At 39.6% G+C, this 19,195-nt stretch overlaps 1 protein-coding gene and 1 long non-coding RNA gene across 7 annotated transcripts in view; one reads left to right on the top strand and one right to left on the bottom strand.

Annotated features, from left to right (window-relative positions):
* Positions 1-10,545, top strand: part of arhgef18b (rho/rac guanine nucleotide exchange factor (GEF) 18b) — a 42,951-nt gene extending 32,406 nt beyond the window's left edge. For all 6 annotated transcript variants that reach the window (XM_032526588.1, XM_032526587.1, XM_032526586.1 and 3 more), the window contains 3 exons: positions 4,138-4,489; positions 5,668-5,811; positions 6,390-10,545. In XM_032526588.1, the coding sequence (XP_032382479.1) occupies positions 4,138-4,489; positions 5,668-5,811; positions 6,390-6,706 (813 nt within the window). In that variant the 3' untranslated portion in view covers positions 6,707-10,545. The remainder of the gene's footprint in view (positions 1-4,137; positions 4,490-5,667; positions 5,812-6,389) is intronic.
* LOC116695993 (uncharacterized) lies at positions 4,863-6,496 on the bottom strand. Its single transcript, XR_004333603.1, has 3 exons — positions 6,388-6,496; positions 5,314-5,795; positions 4,863-4,925 (listed from the first exon to the last, which is right to left on the bottom strand). It is a non-coding gene; the product is annotated as an uncharacterized LOC116695993 (long non-coding RNA).
* Positions 10,546-19,195: the final 8,650 nt, after the last annotated feature.

The raw sequence follows: 19,195 nt of genomic DNA, 5'->3' as shown, positions 1-19,195 counted from the left end.
TCAGTGACATGCCTTAGTCGTCAGTTAACCGGAGTCTTAACTGAAGATACTGAATACAAAAACACAATCCGCTGACATGAGTTATTGAAGAAGGCAGGCCTTTGACTGTGAGTTGTACCTAGAACGCTTCACAGTGACTCCTGGAAAACCACGGCCTCTGTCTGACCTAATTTGCTGTGACGGATGATGCAGGGACCCTGGTAATTACACAGGCCCTCACTTTTTTGTTACATGGACTGCAAGATAAGACCTAAACTAGGTCAGGTCTACACACTATTAGCACTCAGCACCCCATTAATCATGCCCATAATATTTGTTTTAGACTATCTAAGTAGTGGGTTTTTGTACATATTGTTGGCTGTGCAATGGGGAATTTCTTGGCTGTGGTTACAGGAGATTTAGAAGTGTTCCCCCCCCCCCCCCCCCCCGGCCTCAAACACATCACGCAGCCTTTTCATCCGCTGTGACCTCAGGATCTGTTCCAGGCTTTGGGCCAGCCTGATATCAACACACATTTAATCACCACCACCCCTCAACATTAGGACTCATCAGCGAACCCATAGAGCTATTATTAGACCTCGTAAAAAAAGACATTCCTCTTTGTTTGTGTGCGAACATATGTGAGACTTTGCGCAAGAGCGGTGCTAGTTGTTGCATGTCCTGACTTCAGAGGAACTTCTCTTTCATGTATTATCTCATGTGATTACACTTGGCCTCTTGATAAGGAACACATTGGGCTCTGTCTTTTTTATCTTCTCTGCACCAACAGAGCCTGGGGTCTGATTGCTCACCAGTCCTGTCAATGCAAAGTCATAAAGCTTGCCCATAATTAAAGTTAGAGTTGGAGTTGGGGATTTGATTGACAAAAAAATGTCAAGAAGAGAAAGGACCTGCACAATACAGCAAGAGTCGATGGAAAAAGAAAAATTCCTAAAGCCTAATGTGGAGATCTTTAGGGGGAAATGCATCAGCCATTTTTTGAGATGCCTTTAGGCAAAGCACTTAATTTAACAACTGCTCTTTTTTTCCTTTTTTTTCAAGAGCAGAAAACTGTAAAACTGGATTGCTACCTGCTTTTTGTGAGTAACATGAACATGATGGAGAACATTGCTTACATGGGAAGATTAGCAAAACTCAAAAGAAACATTAAAAGGTCAGTCATAAAATGGTGACCTGTATGTTTTTTAGACTGAGTTATGTCTTAAAAACATTGAAAAAAACATACATATGTTTTTTTAGACTGAGTTATTTCTTTCCCTGTTTGGCCTCAGGTTGAGTTACGATGCTGCTGTTGTTGCTATGAAATAAAAAAACTAAGAGTAACTCCTTAACATGCGACTCTCTTGTTCTATAATTAGCTGGTAGCATTTGCTTAGAGAGGCTAAGATAGAAGACTGAGCTCGATTGTAGATATTTTCTATGTGCCATCTGTCACTAAAGCTATCCTAACCTGTTTGCCGCACACTGTGCAGTACTATTCTGTATCCGCCTTCAACTGAAATATTGTTTTATCACCCATAGTAATTACCCATAGTTCTAGATTGATAAATAATGTTTATTAATTATCATATCAATTAATTAAAATGGTTGCTTAACTGTCTTATCATTTGAGCTCTAATATGAGGTCCCAGGAGTCATTTCATACATGGCTGAGTCATTACTCAACCTCATCACACTTCATACAAAACAATTTTTACTCTGCATGATCTTCACATTTTGTAAACTATGAATTATTTGGACACAATAAGACTTTGGATTAGACCGATTTTAAGGCTACAGTGTTTGCTAATCTCTTTAATTCACCATAGATCAGAGCTGCACATAGAAACTAACCCTCAAGTCAATATTACACACGTTAACTGTTCAACACATTATCTAGACCATTTAAGATTCAACAAGCAGTATCTCCTTCTCAGTAGTGTCTCATTGTGTGCAAGGCAACATGTTGTGCAGTGTGATATGGGAGTACCCAAGCAGTTTTAAAGTTGAGAGAAACCTGGCTTTATAATTAGCTAGTCCAAGCCTGTCATTAACCGAAGCCTCTGGAAAGCAGCCATTGCTAATTGTTTATGTGCTGTCAGTCAGGGCTCTTTGTGCTCTGAAGCTTCCGCACAGTTTACTGCCCTGGAAACCTTCTGTTTATACCGCTTAAAGCCGATCACCTTGTTCTGGGAACAATGCAACATCTGTGTGTCAAGACGAGTGAGTGCCGAAGGAAGAAAAATGATGAGGGGAAAGGGGGTGTGGAGACTTTTCCCACTGCAGGGCCTCTCTATGTTACAACTGGGGGAAACTACAGTCTCCACCTACAGTCACAGTCAGATGAGTCTGACCTTCATGCCTTGTAAAACACTGTCAGCATGCGTTCCCCCCGCTCCACAGGAAGCATTCTGCATCATCATCAATCACGCGGCATGTGGACTGCATACCTAACAGAACAGTTAGAGACTGATGCCGGACTTTAGGTTAAAGACACCACTGGTGATAAAACTGGTGGTTGACAAATGGATGCTTGTTTGCTAATATATTATCACAATGATATTGGCCTTGTTTTAAATATGGACCATTGTTGGACAGCTCAGATTAACCAATCAAGCATACTAATTGAGTTCAATTTTTTTTTATCACTCAATATCATTTCCCATTAATAACCAGTAGTTGTTTATGAAACCTATAATCTGTCGCATTTCTTGTAATGAATGAACGTGTATTATTATTATAATTATAATTATTATTATAATTATTATTATTATTATTATTATTATTATTATTACTATTCATTATATGTTTTTAGTAAACCCTTTTATATTTTGCATGTCTAGGAGGCTTTTCAGCACCGCTGAGAATCACATTCATTAAAACAAACATCCTTTTCAAAATGGTGCTGTCGCAGGATGTGTGGCCAAGACATTGAGGCTGCTAAAAAAAGTATTTTACTAGTCAAACTATGTTCCGAACTGATTTTAGCAAGTGTTATGACTGCTGAGTTTTTATCAAGCACTTATATTGTATTTTTAAAAGCTCTCTTCAGATTGAAACTGACCTGCAGTTAGTCTCTGTAATTACCTCAAGTACTTTTGATGTTGCTTAATAGATGCAAAGTTGATTCTAAGTGGCCAGAAATTGCAACTTTTTAGACCAATTTTATGTTGTTTTGACTTTTTAATTTAATGTGTGATAGAATTTCTGCAGCTTATTAAGTCACAGTTGTAGAAGGGCTGTAACTTGTCTTACTATGAAACAGTGAAAACATTTTTTTTTTTTACAGTTCATGTAATGCAGAACATGGAATTACCAACACGTACAAACACTACACCACTCCATTGTTGCAGAAATCCTCCTCGTACTGGATGATAATGTTTTCTCGATCTCTAGACCATTTTTCCTTCAGTCTAGTAATTAAGTGGACAATGCAGTCAGTGTTTTTTTATCTACTGATGCCATGAGAGTCTTTACTTGTTGCTTCACTTGTTTAACAGGCCTGCCTGTTTTGTTAGACACACCTTTATGTGCACAGGGACTATTAAGGGTTTTATGTTTCGCATTTTGTGTTTGTGCGCATTGTCTCTAAGAACATATCAAAAGCCTTTTACCAAACTGTTTGCCCAGCAGAAGCAATTGCATGTGTTTCTGATTCCCTCTGTAGCGTATAAATATCCTGCTCCTCGACAGATTGTGTTTCTGTAATGACACAGCCTTGCACAGACGATTTATAGTATGTGTCTGTGTATGCGTGTGCATTAAGCTGTTTTAAGTTTTGTTTTGTTTTTCTTCAGAAATATACCATCATACCATCACGTAACAGCAGGCTGCTGCTTACACACACACACACACACACACACACACACACACACACACACACACACACACACACACACACACACACACACACACACACACACACACACACACACACACACACACACATGTTCCACAACTCCCGATTCCAAACTGAATCTGACCACAAATATGGATAATTACAGTGAAGAGTTGGGAAGCCTTCCTTTCTGAACTTACTATTATACTGATCATACTTTCTGAACATACTGAAGTTGTGTATATGATGACTTTTGCAACAATAAAAAGAAGACTTTAGTCCCCTCTCAGGAAAAAATGTCCATTCTTCTTTTCTTTTAGGTGGCTCCTCTGTCTGGCAGTCTGAATGGGGAGCTCCTGATGTCCTCTGGCCTCAACACCTCCCCCAGTGTCTCGGACCTGCCCCTCCCTCAGAAGCCCCTGGTGCGCGCCAGCCTGTCTGTTGCACCAGCCGACTATCAAGAGCGCCCTGAAGTGATGTTGCGGCGGGAGGCGAGCTCTTCCACCCTGCCGCTGAAGACGGAGGTGCCCCTTCATCTCTTTAGCACCACCAACCAGCAGCACAAACTAGTGGGGGTGCAGCAGCAGATCCCCACAAAGCTGGCCGCCTTTAGCAGCGGCAAAGGGAAAGGAGGCAAGATTGGCAAAGCTTCACATCGCACTGACAGCACTGGTAAGGGTTTCGATACGGCGGTTTACTCAGTCAAGGTGGTGCTGTGGTTATAGAGAATCTTGATACCAAGTGGTCACAGGGTGAACTCTGAACGGTGAACATTGAACACTGAACCCTGACATGCACATGGATGTTGAGTTGCTCTTTCAAAACGTATCAAATATACAAACACAACCGAATGTTTTTCAACTGAGCAATTAATCACCTAATTGTTGCAACTCTACTGCACGTATGGAGGTCTTGTAACTGAATCATCCTGTAATGTCACATAAAGTGTGAATGAATAGCTTGTAGGGAGGAAAGCACCATCGTCCGTATGCTTACTCTGACACAGGAACCAACAGGAGAGAGAGCAGGAGTGTCTCAACAATTTTTTTCTGTTTTATCTGTTGCCAACTCATAATAACCTCAAAGGATCATAAGAGATAACATACACCTTTACTTAGAGCTGGGCAATATATCAATATTATATCGATATCATTAAATGAGACTAGATATCGTCCTAGATTTTTGATATCTTAATATGGTAATATGGCATAAATGTTGGCTTTTACTGGTTTTAAAGGCTCCATTACAACAAAATAATGTACTTTTCTGAACTTGCCACTGTTCTAACTGTTGTACTATTTGCCTTTACCCACTTAGTCATTATATCCCCATTACTGATGATTATTTATCAAAAATCTCATTGTGTAAATATTTTGTGAAAGCACCATTAGTCAACACTACAATATCGTTGCACTATCGATATCGAGGTATTTGGTCAAAGATATTGAGATATAGAGATTGTGATATTTGATTTTCTCTACATCGCCTAGCCCTACCGTTATTGATCCCCAGAGGGCAAATTCAATTCACTCTTTTTAAAAATGGCATTACAATTTGCAGGTGGTGTATAACAGTGCAGTATTTTCAGTTTTAAGGTTGATTCTTCTCACTCACTTTTCTATCAATATACAAGCCATCTGTGCCTGAGCTTGACCTGAGGAGCATGATTTACGTGGTTCATTAGGATCACATTAGCTGTCCAAATTGAGTCAGCCCTCTGATTTAACAAAAAGTGTTCGAGATAGGCTAGGCTGTTCTAGTTTACCAGGGCAATCTAATTTTACAATTAAATCACCCCCTGTCTATGTTTGTCTCCCTTTTTTCTTTTTATCCTCCCTCCTCCCTCTCAGCCTCGGTGGATATGAAACAGATGCTGCCGCTGAAGCTGTCTGCCCGAGACGACAACCCCCTCAAGGCCAAGCGTTCCATCAGCCCCCACCAGCAGCTCCCGCTGTCAGCCCCTCCTCATTCTCTTCCCCTGCATCACCATGCAGGTACTTTTTTTTTTTTTTTATATATATATATCTTTTTTTATATATATATATATATATATATATATCTTTTTTTTTATTTATTTCTTATACACACAAACTTATGAGCAAACACACACACACACACACACTTCTTCTTTTGATTCGTCAGGACAAACACAATCTCCTCCTGTCTGCCTTTGCCTACTGCATTATTAAACTTGGTTCCCACAGACACAAACATGAGACATGCACATTCTCCACCTTGGCAAACCGGACCCCACCCAATCACGTTCCTGTCTAAAGCTTATATTCATGCCCAGCCTCACCCTGTGTAAACACCTATCAATTTCAAATGCTTCACTGTGATTAATGGTAGGCTGTACTGCTGACACAGACATTTTAATCTGTTTAATGCTGTGCCCTAACAATTACCACTGACAAAGAAACATTGGCAGGATTTTGGGGATAGATTTCAGTAAGGCTGAGTAAGCCCAACTATAATAGACAGGTACAAATGACAAATGTTCTGCTAGTAGTTTTTATGCTATTTTTGGACTAATCCTTGTTCTATAATAGCCTTTCTTGTATATCTCTGACAGATCAACTCAGTCCTCCAGACAGTGCTGGGCCAGACACCCAGCCCACCTCCACTATCAGCATCTCCCACCCCAAGGCCCCCATGCCTCCTGCACAGTCCCATCCTCAGCCCTCCATCCAGCCTCCAACTATCCCTCCCCACTCACAGAGCACCGGCTCCCTCCAGTTCCAGCCCCATCTGCAGCCGCAGGGCCTCAGTCCGGACGCCCAGGCCCACGTCCAGTTAAATGTTCACGGGCTCACCCACAGCCACAACATGCCGCCACCTTACAAGATTGCCACAGAAGACCTTAATAAGGAGGACGTCATCTTCTTCTAAAGTCCATTTTGGTGCCCCCAGATCAACCACTGTTTGCAACAACAACAAAAGAAGACAAGAATTATGTGAGGGTTGGTGGTCCCAAATCAACCATATGTCCCATTCCAAGGAGCCACTGGCATGCGATGATGTGTTATTGAGGATCAATAAGGAAAGATGGTACAACAATCCGTAACAGAGGGCAGAGCCTTTGTCAGCACTTCAGTAGCTCATGAAGACAAAACATTTTATTCAAGAAAGATGACCTTTCTATTTTAACACTGCTACGCCATCTTTGTTTTTAAGATGCCACCGTTTCTTTTTATTTAATTTTTAGTTTCTCAACTCAAGAGGACGTCAATTATGAGGAGACCTTTGGCAAAGCAACAGCTTCTTGTGACATGTATCAAAAGGTTAAAATGAAGTCAAACTAATCCAAAGACGTTAGCCGCAAGAGCTGAAGGGGATTTCACAATGTAAAAAGAAAACCAGTCAGTCAGGCTGGTTAGTGAAGCATGAAGAAGTGAAAGGTGCTGTGATGGCGCACTGGCCTAAAGCGTCTGCTTCTACTGGACCTAGAACCACAAGAAACGATTTAACAGGAACCTGAAATTATCCAACTCTTAATACAGGAACACTTTCATTTGCACAGTGTAAATACTCAATTTTAGACTAATGAATGAACTTTTACGGACTAAATGTGAGTTGTTTGGGTGTACAGTTGTCAAAATTGTGAAGGTTCCTTTTTCATTTCATTTTGTTGTTGTTCTTAACCATGCTTATTACAGAAGGCTGAACTGTTTTTTTCATGCTGTTGTGTAATGATGCTTCATTTCAATTAAGGGAGAGTTCAGCTTGTAGCAAATTCTACTGTTTCCAAATCGTGCAGAGTGAGACAAACTCAGGGATGCCTTTATTATGTCTGCACAGTTTGATGTTATGTGAGATTGGTCTATTTTAGTCTTTTATTGCATTTCTTAGCTGTAGCTCTTCTGAAAAGTGAGTTTTACAATTAACTCATGTAGCAAGTGGGTTAGCTGATTGATGAAAGCTCACTTCTTTAATACAGACATTTGTACATTTTATGTTTTTTAATTAGCTTTCAAATTTATATATTTCCCAAACTTTTGGCAGAGCTGCTGTTGACCCCCTAGACATCCAGGAAACTCGATGTTGCATCATTCAGAATACTGTACCCTGTAGACATCAAAAAGGCCTTACTGAGTTTGTTACATTGCACAAAAATTATCCCTTTTAAGAGAAACATCTTTGAAAAACACATCTGTTGCGATGTTAGTGGAACCAGAGTTTACTGAACAATTCATGACATTTTATGTTGCATGTTTTAAGGGCAAAATTAACGTTTTAACTGCTTTGGCAGAGAACAGAGAAAATTTGGGGTTATAGGCTCCATCATATTAATAGAAAATGTAACTTTATGATTTTGCACTAGTTGATCCAGTAGAATGGGGTGGGGGCTCTGTTATTCCCAAACGTAAACCGCTAAGATTAACTGATAAGTCAATAATGACAGAAAGCCTAAATGTGCATACTGGAGCACAGTATTAACACTGTTTTATATCTCTCAGTCTTATATATTCTGAAGTGGCTTTATTCATATGGTGCATCATGTTCCTAATTCACATTCGTCCTCATATACACTGAAACATGCAATAAGACTTGCAGGACACGTGGCCAGAAAATTGAGTCAATGTAAAGTTTATGCCTTCAGTCCAAGTCAAAAACAATTTAAGGTTTGTGTGATTGACAAGATATGTTTTTGAAAGCTGTGCCTGACAGAAAAGCAGTACTGTGATCGGGTGCAGGGGTTTGGCAGCAAAAACAACTTTCAGCTAAAATTTCAGGCTTTACCTTAATTCACAGACAAAATATGGAGATGTGGATCCCTGATGGAGATCCCTGTGTGTCTGTGTGTGTGTGTATGTATATGTATATATATATATATATATATATATATACAAATATGTGACAACCCTTTATATTATGAAGTAGTGGACATATGATTGTCCTTTGTGTCTCTGGAGGGAAAAGATGTTTGAAGAGCTTTTTTGTCCTAGTCCAAGTAAGCTTGTCTCTGAGCTAGCTACAGTTTGAGCAGGTTTGTCTTGAGTCTTTATGTATATTATGTATATTGTTGTACATACTGTATGTGTTATCTTCTGCACCGGCTGCCCTCTTATACATTCTTGTATTAGAAACAGAGATATTTGATGTACATTGAGATACAAAAGTCAGCCAAATGTACGTTTGTGCATATGTGAACATGTACTTAAAAGACACACATACTGTGTGTGTGTACAATACGGTACGCCTTGCTTGGATAGACTCGTGGCAGTTTGATTAAACCACAATTGGTCATTGCTGTTGTTTTAAATGAACTGAAAATGAAGGTGTGCATATTTAATCTCCTGATGTATGTTGATGTTGTAGCATTGAAGTTGAGGTCTTTCTCCTGCAATTCACGCGTGATGTTTTGGCAAGATTATGTAGCAGTTGTAAAAACAAAATCATCTGCTTGTTTCAGTTGGTTAAACCAAAGACACATTCGGCTAACTGAGTTCCTGTCTGTGCTCTTGTATGAAGGATAAACGACACTGTGCTCGTTGTGTGGTCGTCCACAAAGTCTTACTACTCATAAAAGCATGTGTTTACAGCACATTGCTGTCCAACTCATATCCTGCTTCAGGTCTCATTTTGGGGTTTTCTGTTTGTTTTTCATCCTCATGTCCAGATCACAAATATCTCTTTATACACATATAATTACCTTAAAAGCAGAGTACACAAACAATAAATCAAATGGGGTGTTGAAGTTTGTCAGTATTCTGATTTATAGTGTCACATCCTAACTATAGCATCTGCTGTTTTCATTATCAGGATATGAGCTCATCTGATACAGTTGTAGAAGATATTGCATTTATATACACCATTTCTTAAACACCACAACAATGTGATATCAATATGCCTGTGAACATACTTGGTATAAATACACCAACCAATAAAAACGTAAATATTTTTTCTGACTGACAAAACAATCCTAACTTAAGGTCCACTCACAAGCTTTTTTTTGTCCAGAGCTTTCAATCCATATCACACTGTCTTCATCAGTTTAGTTGAGCTAAATGCTTGACTTACAGGCCAACACGGACGAGAAGATAGTGGAGCTTGAATTTGGATTGTTTTGTTAGACTAATTTCTCAAGAATAAAAAGGACCTTTCATGCTTGACTTTCAAGACATTCCCATTTCAGTACATATCCTTTGTTTTCAAGTGTCTCCTGTAATTCGGTGTAAGAGTACTTCGGTTCTGCTCCATGTAGCCTACTTGACTTTTAGTGAACCTCAACAGAAGAGGTGGATGCTGCCTTGTTGCTGCCACTGTTTGGATCATTTCAAGTTTTAAATGTTCTTTTGCTGTTCTGAAATGCTTAACCTCTTTCATCAGTTTTAAAGTCAGTTTGTGTGTGTGTGTGTGTGTCACCAAAAATGGAAACATTTCTAACAGACTTGGTTCCAGTGTATTTTTCTTTATACACTCACTTATCCAGCATATTGGACCTGTAATGTGTAAATAATCATGAACATATTTTATTACCTTGGCCAATTTTACACTAGTCACTTTGGATAGTAGCATACTTGAAGGGGAAAATGAATGTTTATAATACTTATTATTATTGTCTGTGAACTTTTATTTACCAAGAGCTATCTAATGATGTGTGTAGCACACAGCAAAACTGATTTTTGTACCGTTTTATTTTATTCACTGCAAGACGTTAGGTTAGAATGACCTGTGGACACAAACCGCTGCATTAGAGAGGGATTAGTAATAAATGAATGAAATGACTTTTGTATTTGCTGTCTTTTTTGAGTTTTTTAATCACAGTGGACAAAAAAACAATTGTTTAGTTTGCTGCATATTTGGATCATTGCTGTTTAGACACAAGGCAAGCATGCAATGATACCCATTCAAGTAAATTTGTATTTACAAGGATTTGTTTTCTCCCCCCCTCAACAACTACCACATGTGACATATAATTCTGCCTCATTATTTAGATTCTTTTCTATTCACTGTCTGTCAAAATAAGTCTGACCACCTAATTAGCCATCACCCCGGCCATTCCTTAGTGTCTAGGAGGTACAGTAACAGTGTTTAGAAGACCTAATAACAGTCTATTCCCAGACAAAGCTCTATTTTCAGGTGCTGTGGTTGTGGCTGTTCAATCCGACTGCTAAGAGCAGGGCTGTCAGTTCCTGCGTTATTGTCATTCTGGCTGGGAAGACGCTGCAGTAGTGGCCAGTTTTTATTGTCTGCTGTCATTAGTGGCTTTCCTCTGTCTCCTCTCAACAATTATTTTTCCAGGCTGCTTCCCCTGTGGAGGGAAGTTGCATTTTACTCTGTCTTTGTTTCTGTCTCCTTCCACTGCTCTGCCCATTTCATGTCTCCCTGTCTCTTCCCCTCTTATGCAGTGTCTCTAATCCTCAACTCAACCGCCTTACAGCTTCGAGGCATTTTATGTAATGCAGTTTGCATGAAGTCAGGAGTCTTGGCTGTTGTTATTCTGTTTCGGAGGCACTTTTCACCGCAAAGTTAAACAAATAGACGCTCCACAGAAACAGATGTGCAGACAAACCTCCCTGCAGGCTCATAAAACGCTGAGACAAATCTTAGTTTGAAAGACTCTGTGTCAGCAGTTGGTTTATATTTGTTTTTGCTCTTCCGTTTAGATGTAACAGCTTCTCTGCACTTTGGCACCATGCATGTTGGAATGATCCGTTAAAAGAGGCCAGCCTGGCCATTGAGCATCACCACAATTCAAATTCAGCAGTTTGCAACCTTTTTGGCATGGGACCCCTCAGAATAAAGCAGTGTCTACTTCTGACTACTTTGTCCTCGGTTTTATATGTATCATTGATTGTAAGAGGTCTGATTATTTTAATTATACCTCTGATAAGAGGCCAGACGTGAACCTCTTAGTGGCAGTGAGATATTTCAGTCTGCACCAACGTGGTGGAACTGACCAACGTTGCTACCATTGCCATACAAAACATACTTAAAAATAACAATTTTGCCTGTTAGAAATGTGTTGTTTTCCGCTTTGCTGCCCTGCAACCCTTCCGATTTACCTTGTAACCCTTTGTGGGGTAGGACCCCCGGGTTGGAAACCTACATCAGCTATGTTTTTAAACAAGATTGCATCCTTCTCAACCTCCTGCTTGCTGTTTAGCAAGTGACTTTATAAAGGAATGTGCTTCATGGCTTATGCTTATCTATTGTTTCATTGCTCCTGGCTGACACAAAGATCCTCTTGTTGAAAAGACACAAAGCAGACCCAACTCTCCTCTTTGCTAACACCCAAGGTGATTACCGGAAGATAGTTGGCAGGAAAACATGTCTCTCTGCCAAGGCTGCTTTGCTTTAGACTCTGGCAGGCCAGGGTATATTCTAGGAAACGTTTATCCAAGATAAGGTAAAAGATGAGGTTTGAATTTTTCCAGTTTGTAGCTGCTATCAGTGATAGATGAAGAGCAGAACAGTAAAGGTCTGTGTCCTGAAACAACTGTTGCCGGTTACATACAGTATGTCATCCTCAGACCAGAGTTATTTCTCATGGATTGTAAAGTGTGATATGTAAACTTTAGACTGATTCCATGCTGTCTGCTTCATAGTATTGCTCCGGATGAATAAGAATCATTGTTCCTCCAGGCTGCTCAACTGATCTTCCGTCTTGTATTAACAAAGGAAGTCCCTGTGTGGGCCCCCACAGAGAGCGGTTATGCCAGGTAGAAATCAGATCAGGTGGATGGTTATTGTTCTGCCAGAAGGAATGCCTCACGTGAATTGAAAGGGGAAGATGGATTATACAGGAAGTGTGCTCTGTGCTGACTCGCTCTTTGTGCTCACAGTATTTGCATTTTGCAGTCAGCTGTACTCCGGCGACTGTCTGGTCATTCTAGTTTTATTCCCATGTGCTGATTACACTGCATCCGGAAGTGAATGCCAGCATTGTGATAGGTCAGCCTGTTCCAGAGAAGAGTAAACACATTCAATTCTCATGAAGTGTTCTCAGTTTCATGGAGAGAAATTATTTGATAACAAAACAACATTTAGTCTAGGATTTAAGGAATAGTTTGGGAAGGGTTAGGGGAAATACACTTATTTGGTTTCTTGCCACAAGTAGACAACAAGATCGACTCCACTCTGGCTTTTCCATTTGAAGCTGGAGCTACAAAAAAGCATCAGTATACTTTGTCAAACTGAGTTAAGACCGGAATCTGACTTTTCGTGTCTGTTTTACCATACAAACAAATATTAAACTATAGAAATATATAATATCCATGAAAACAGAATGTAAATTAGCTGTGACTATGAAACTGCAATCCTTTTTTCACGACCGGGCAGAGTGTTACTTTTGGACAGAGCCAGGCTAGCAGTTTCTTCCTGTTTTAGTCTTTAAGCTAAGCTAAGCTAACTGCCGGTAACTTTGTATTTACTGTTAAGAAATTAGAATGGTGGCAATCTTCTTAGTATATTTCTCAAACTATTCATTTACAACACTCCCTTAAAAAGCTGAAGAAGTTTCCTGCTAGTGACCAAAGGAAATTCCTCTTATATAGAGCCTGTACCCTAAATGGCTTATTTTGATCACCCTTAACAATTTTATACGGTATACGTACCATAATCAACATTGTTAGATGAGTGCCCACAGTATTAATCATTTTCCATCTGTATTTCCGGATGCAGTATTGTTCAAGGTTGATGCCGTGTGGGAGGTCTCTGTGGTATTTTCAAAGAAGTAGAAAGAACTTTCCTTATACACTCACAAATGCACACTCACACACATTTTTTATACCTAAAGTCAAATCCTGGTGGTGCCAAGACAAATAGCCTCCTGGCAGCCAGCATGGAAAACCCTCTTCATGTCAGAATGTGAAAATGTGGACAAATTAAGTAGCTACATTTTTCCCTGGAAAAACCCAATAGGCGCTTTGTGTAAAAGTGTCTTAGCATCATGAAAGTTGTTTCTGAAAGTACATTAGGGAAAATTAGCATTGCTTTTAAGAAAATCGGCATTAGAAGTGGAAAACACACTATATATCTGGAGTAAAAGGAACAAAAGGCCTGAAGGAGGCCTTTTAAACCAGCCAGCCATGTGAAGTGAATCTAAAGTGAGTAAAAGGAAGCTGTAGGGTCTCACTATATCAGGTAAAACAGATGCACTTTTGTTGATGGTGCACTTAAACCTCCCTGTATTACTTTTAAGAACTCTCAGAGTATTGGTTTTCCCTTTCGAATAATGCAGCCTGAGGTTGTGCACTTCACTCCAGTACGAGCCTTTCAACGTCACCAAAAGCAGAGAAAAGTTGCTTTCTCTGTCTAAATAAGATGGTTTTGTGTATTTTATCTGTGTGCTCTTTATTATTTTCCTTGAGTGCTTTTGCAAGAACCACCACAACACTCTTTGTTCCTTTTTCTCAAATGGGATGTCAGCTGATCAAGGAGAAATGGGAGAATGTTTTCAAGAAAAATAGGACGGACTCTGGTCAAAATGGACAAACGCCTGAGAATAACTGCACACAGCTTCCTCAGCACTTCTTTTTAATCTTTCAAGAGTGGAGCACAGCAGAGCTCATCGCAAGTGTAGTGCCGCTCTACAGGGGGGATCTAAACACAGCCTCTCTGATTTAGGAGCTGGAACAGAGCAGTCGCCAGCCTCCCACCAGAGCTGGCAGGGTTGGATGGCTGTCTGGCCGCTGTTGATGGGGGGGTGGGGGGGTGGGGGGTGGAGACGGAAAGATGCTGCCAAAGGAGCAAAAGGCCACTAACTGCCGCAACACCAAACACCAGAATGAGACTAAGCTGGGTGGATGTGTGTGCCAGTGTGCAGAAAGAAAGAATTTGAAGACTTCTTTATTTAACAAGGTGCTACCATTAAATACAGCTGTGTTGATATGATTTACAAACCCAACAAACAGGGCAGAAAAAAACTGCTAAATTGCTGAATATGTCCATACTGTCGACTGTTTGACAACAGGCATACTCTGAGGAATGTCTATGGGTCCCCGACCCCCTGTTGAAGATCCCTGATAGAAAGTAACCACTAACTAAAATGGTGAAATAAAAATTACATAATATAAATAAATACTGTAGCCAAACTCAGCTAGGTGTGATGTTCAATTGGAGGAGTGATCAGATGCCGATTAAATGTGGTGGGTTTCTCTCTTGCCAGATAACACTGAATGCAGAGCGCCTCTGATTCCCCTTTTGACTTCATTCACAGTTTCAGCCTTCAGTCGTCTGCTGAGGTTCTCATCACTTCTGAGAAAGAAACTTACGCAACATAGGATGAACTATTTGCCAACCAAGTTTAATCACTCTGGTGTGTGCACACACATGCACAACACACTGTAAACACACCCACCCAAACACACAAACTGCAAGAATCTTTTTTAATCCATCGGTCTTATTTCAGACTATTAACATGTCAAAGATTCTTGGCAGAGTGTTGAAGTGCATTAAGTAGGATAATATGATAATGTGACACAAGCTCCAATGAAAGAGCTGTCATCTCATGTGACTTGCACAAAAACCTGTTCCCCCACAAATAAAGAAAGACTGCACTATTGTTCAAATAATATCTCTTCCGCTTGCATCTCTGTTCTTTATGTCTGTTACCTATTCCTCCTTCTTTCTTTTAATAATCCTTCCCTTGGCCCTCTGGGAAACGACGTCTGTCAGCCAATGGGACCCCAGCGGTCGGGCCATTGCCTTCTTTGAAAAGGACAACAAGCTCCACTCCAGTTCACTTACAGCTCTGAACAATACACCCAGCAATAACCAGCTTTTCACTATCATACATCATTCAGTGTTTTGGTCTTGCTTGCAAGTTTTTGCAGTGAACCACCTCTGCTGACCCATTCCTCTTAACTGAGATCTCATTTTTGTGTATCAAAAGCAGAGTGAGGCACTTTGGGGAATTTGAGGAATCTCAGTCGAGAGATGCTAGTCATGGTGTGACCACATTGCAACCCTCTTTCAGTCAGAGCTGCACTCTTTGTGAGTCTCTATATGTGTGCGTGCATGCATGAGAGTGTGTGTTAATACAGCATGTTTCTGCTTCATTAGTTTTGTATAAGCCCCTGCTCCCTGCTCTGAATGAGGAGGGAGGACGACACACGTCAGCCCCAGACAGAGACAGATGCTGCTGACACGTCCGAGTATCTCTCTATTGTATTATTCATCCTCAGTGTCACATCTCGTCCAAAGTGGTCAGCCGGACACGGTGCAACAGAAGGGGTTGCCACACGCACACACACCCACGCGTGGCTTATTTTCATAATTCTGTTTGGTGTATCTTTCTGTGCGTGTGTGTGTATGTACCATAGGGCGGGTTTACATCTGCCACACTCTAGCTTCAGGCTGTAAAGCTGGAGTGTGGCTGTGGATGAAGCTTTTGAAGTTCTTCTCTCTCCAAGCGGAAGGGGGGCTTTTGATTAGGGAAGCAAGGGGGTTTTGTAACTCTGTGTGTGTGTGTGTGTGTGTGTGTGTGTGTGTGTGTGTGTGTGTGTGTGTGTGTGTGTGTGTGTGTGTGTGTGTGTGTGTGTGTGACCTCAGGCAGCATATCAAACCCCTCCATTCTACCCCAACCTTCGGCAACCCTCTTCTTGAGCCTCGCAGTGAGGCCAACTGGGAATTGATCTGTTTTATTAATGAGAGTCAGAGGAAGTGTCAATTATATATATAACATCTCAGTTCCTTCAAAAAAAACACAAAGGGCTTTCCTTTGTCTTTGTGACAAAAAGGAAGAGAATTTATATACCGCATTTATCCAAGTATGCCATGCTTGCTTAGAAAGTCCGATGGCCAGTCTCTGCTCTGACAACAGTTGTTGTTCATCGGCTGCGGTCAGTGGATGGAGCCTCTGTGTCCTTTTACTGTGTTTAAAACTGCATGTGTTGACTTTGACTTTGTGACTTTGTGTGGCTATTCTACCAAGGTGCATATTTCAGAAGGTCCTGCAACCTCTGTTTTGTAAGCGGAAGAAAAATATGGTAGGGGAGAGGCATCTTAATGATACCATTCAGAAAAGATATTCAACTACATATTCCTGAAATCTTGAGCAGAGGTCGAAGAAGTACACAGATCCTGTCCTTAAGTATAAGTACAACAATGTACAAAAACTCCATTAAGAGAAAGTTCTTTCTTCAAAATTCTACTGAAGTAGGCTATCATTAGCAAAAATATACTTAAAGTATCAAAGTATGACATTATTAGATTATTAATTCATCCATGTGTAAACAGCATTTTACTATTGTAGTTAATTAAGGTGGAGCTTTAACCTACATTCAATTATTTCTGTCCAGTGTATAGGCTTGGGCTCCATGCAAAGGATGTCAAGATAAATCTGGGGGGTCCTGATATAAATAATGGGGTAGAAAAGAAGAAAGTTATACAACATAAATTAGTATTTTTGGTCATTTCGGAAAAATTTAATTTGTACGTGCTGTACTTAAGTACCCTTAAAATTGTACTTAAGTACACAACTTGAGTGAATAAACTTACTTTACTTTCCAACTCTAATCAAAGACTGGTTCATCAACAGGAAGAGAAAACAAGCTTTCTTGTCATTGCTACAGGCAACATGGAATTTGAATCTGCAGGCAAATAGCAGTAAAATTGTTAGATGTGTGTTTGCATGTTTGAGCTTGAGTGCAAGTACAAGAAATCAAGCACAGAACTGAGCTCATTAAAGACCTGAACGCTGAACAATTAACTCTCTGACTGTCACATCTCCTCTCCTCTCCTCTCTCCTCCCTGCAATTTAGCGGGTAATTATTCCATTGTGTAAACAGCTATTACTGTGGCTGAATCCTGGCCAGTCTGAAAGCGCTCTCCTGTTACAATGCTCCCATTTCTCTCTCTGTCTCTCTTTCTCTCTGTCTCTCTCTTTCTCCACCAGATTAATTTCACTGCTTCTATTTTTGAGTTTCTATGCAGTGAAGATTTGTGACTTTGACAAAGAGAGAGAGAGAGAGAGAGAGAGAGAGAGAGAGAGAGAGAAATTGTTGGACCAAGTGTACAAAAACAGTCTGCCTCTATTTTGCCTTTCTATCTGCCTCCTTAATTTCAGCTCATGGTATCAAACCATACCATATACAAAGATGAATAAAAAAGTAACGTAAAAAGTCATAGTATGGCATGTCATAAAAAAGTCATGAAAAACGTCATGGTGACGGTTCATTGCAGGGACCATTTGCTTGTTGCCTATTGGCATCAATGCTAACCACTAAGCCACCAAATAATTACTGTTTAAAAGATTAATAGTATAGCATATGGAAGAAAAAAAACATTGTATGGAATGTCGGAAAAGTCACAGTATAGTGTTGAAAAAAGTCATTTAAAAAATCACATTATAATATGTCAAAAAAAGTGATAAAAACGTCATAGTATAGAATATCGAAAACAAGTCATAGTATAGCATGTCGAAAAAAGTCATACTGTAGTATGTCGAAAACAGTGATAAAAGCCATGATACAGAATCTCAGAAAGTCATGGTATGGTATGTTGAAAAAGTCATAGTATAGTATGTTGAAAAAGAATATGAAAAAGTCATACTATGGTATGTTGAAAACACTGATAAAAGCCATGATATAGAATCTCAAAAAAGTCATAGTCTAGTATGTTTTAAAAAAGTGATAAATAAGTCATAGTATAATACCTTGAAAAAGGTCATAATATAGTACGTCAAAAAAGTGATAAACAAGTCATAGTATAGAATGGTGACACAAGTGATAACAAGTCATAGTATAGCATGCTGAAAAAAAGTCATAGCATAGTATGTCGAAAAAAGTGATAAAAAAGTATTAGTATAGAATGTTGAAAAAAAGTCATAATATGGAATCTCGAAAAAGTCATAGTATAGCATGTTCAAAAAAAGTGATAAATAAGTCATAGTATGTCATATACTATGTTGAAAAAAGTTATATAAAAGTCATTGTATGTCGAAGTCTTAGTATAGAATGTTTGAAAAAATCATAGTATAGTATATCTAAATAAAAAATCGTAGTCAAAGTATAGTATGTCGGAAAAAGTCATGGTATACTAATCAACAAAGTCATAGTAAAGAAAAAAGTCATAGTGTAGCATGTCGAAAAAAGTGTTAAAAATGTCATAGTGTAGTATGTCAAAAAGTCATAGTGTAGTATTCTGAAAAAAGAGATGTAAAAAAGTCGCAGTATAAAATGTTGAAAAAACATCGTAGTACATTATGTCCAAAAAAGCCGTTGAAAAGTGTAGTATGTCAGACAAAATCATAGCATTGTATGTCAAAAGAAGAGTCATGAAAAGGGTGAGACAGGACTGGGTGTCACACCTGGGTCTGAGTGTGCAGTGTTGGCTATTGGCAGCGGTGCTAACCACAGAGCCAGATAAATAACTTAGTATGGTGAAAAAAGTGATCACAAAAGTCATAGACTATAAAAATACACACACACA

The sequence above is a fragment of the Etheostoma spectabile genome, chromosome 9 (genome assembly GCF_008692095.1).
Source record: "Etheostoma spectabile isolate EspeVRDwgs_2016 chromosome 9, UIUC_Espe_1.0, whole genome shotgun sequence".
In the NCBI taxonomy this organism is placed as follows: Eukaryota; Metazoa; Chordata; class Actinopteri; order Perciformes; family Percidae; genus Etheostoma; species Etheostoma spectabile.
Note: the sequence above shows the minus strand (reverse complement) of the source record. Positions and strands in the feature narration are given on the sequence as shown.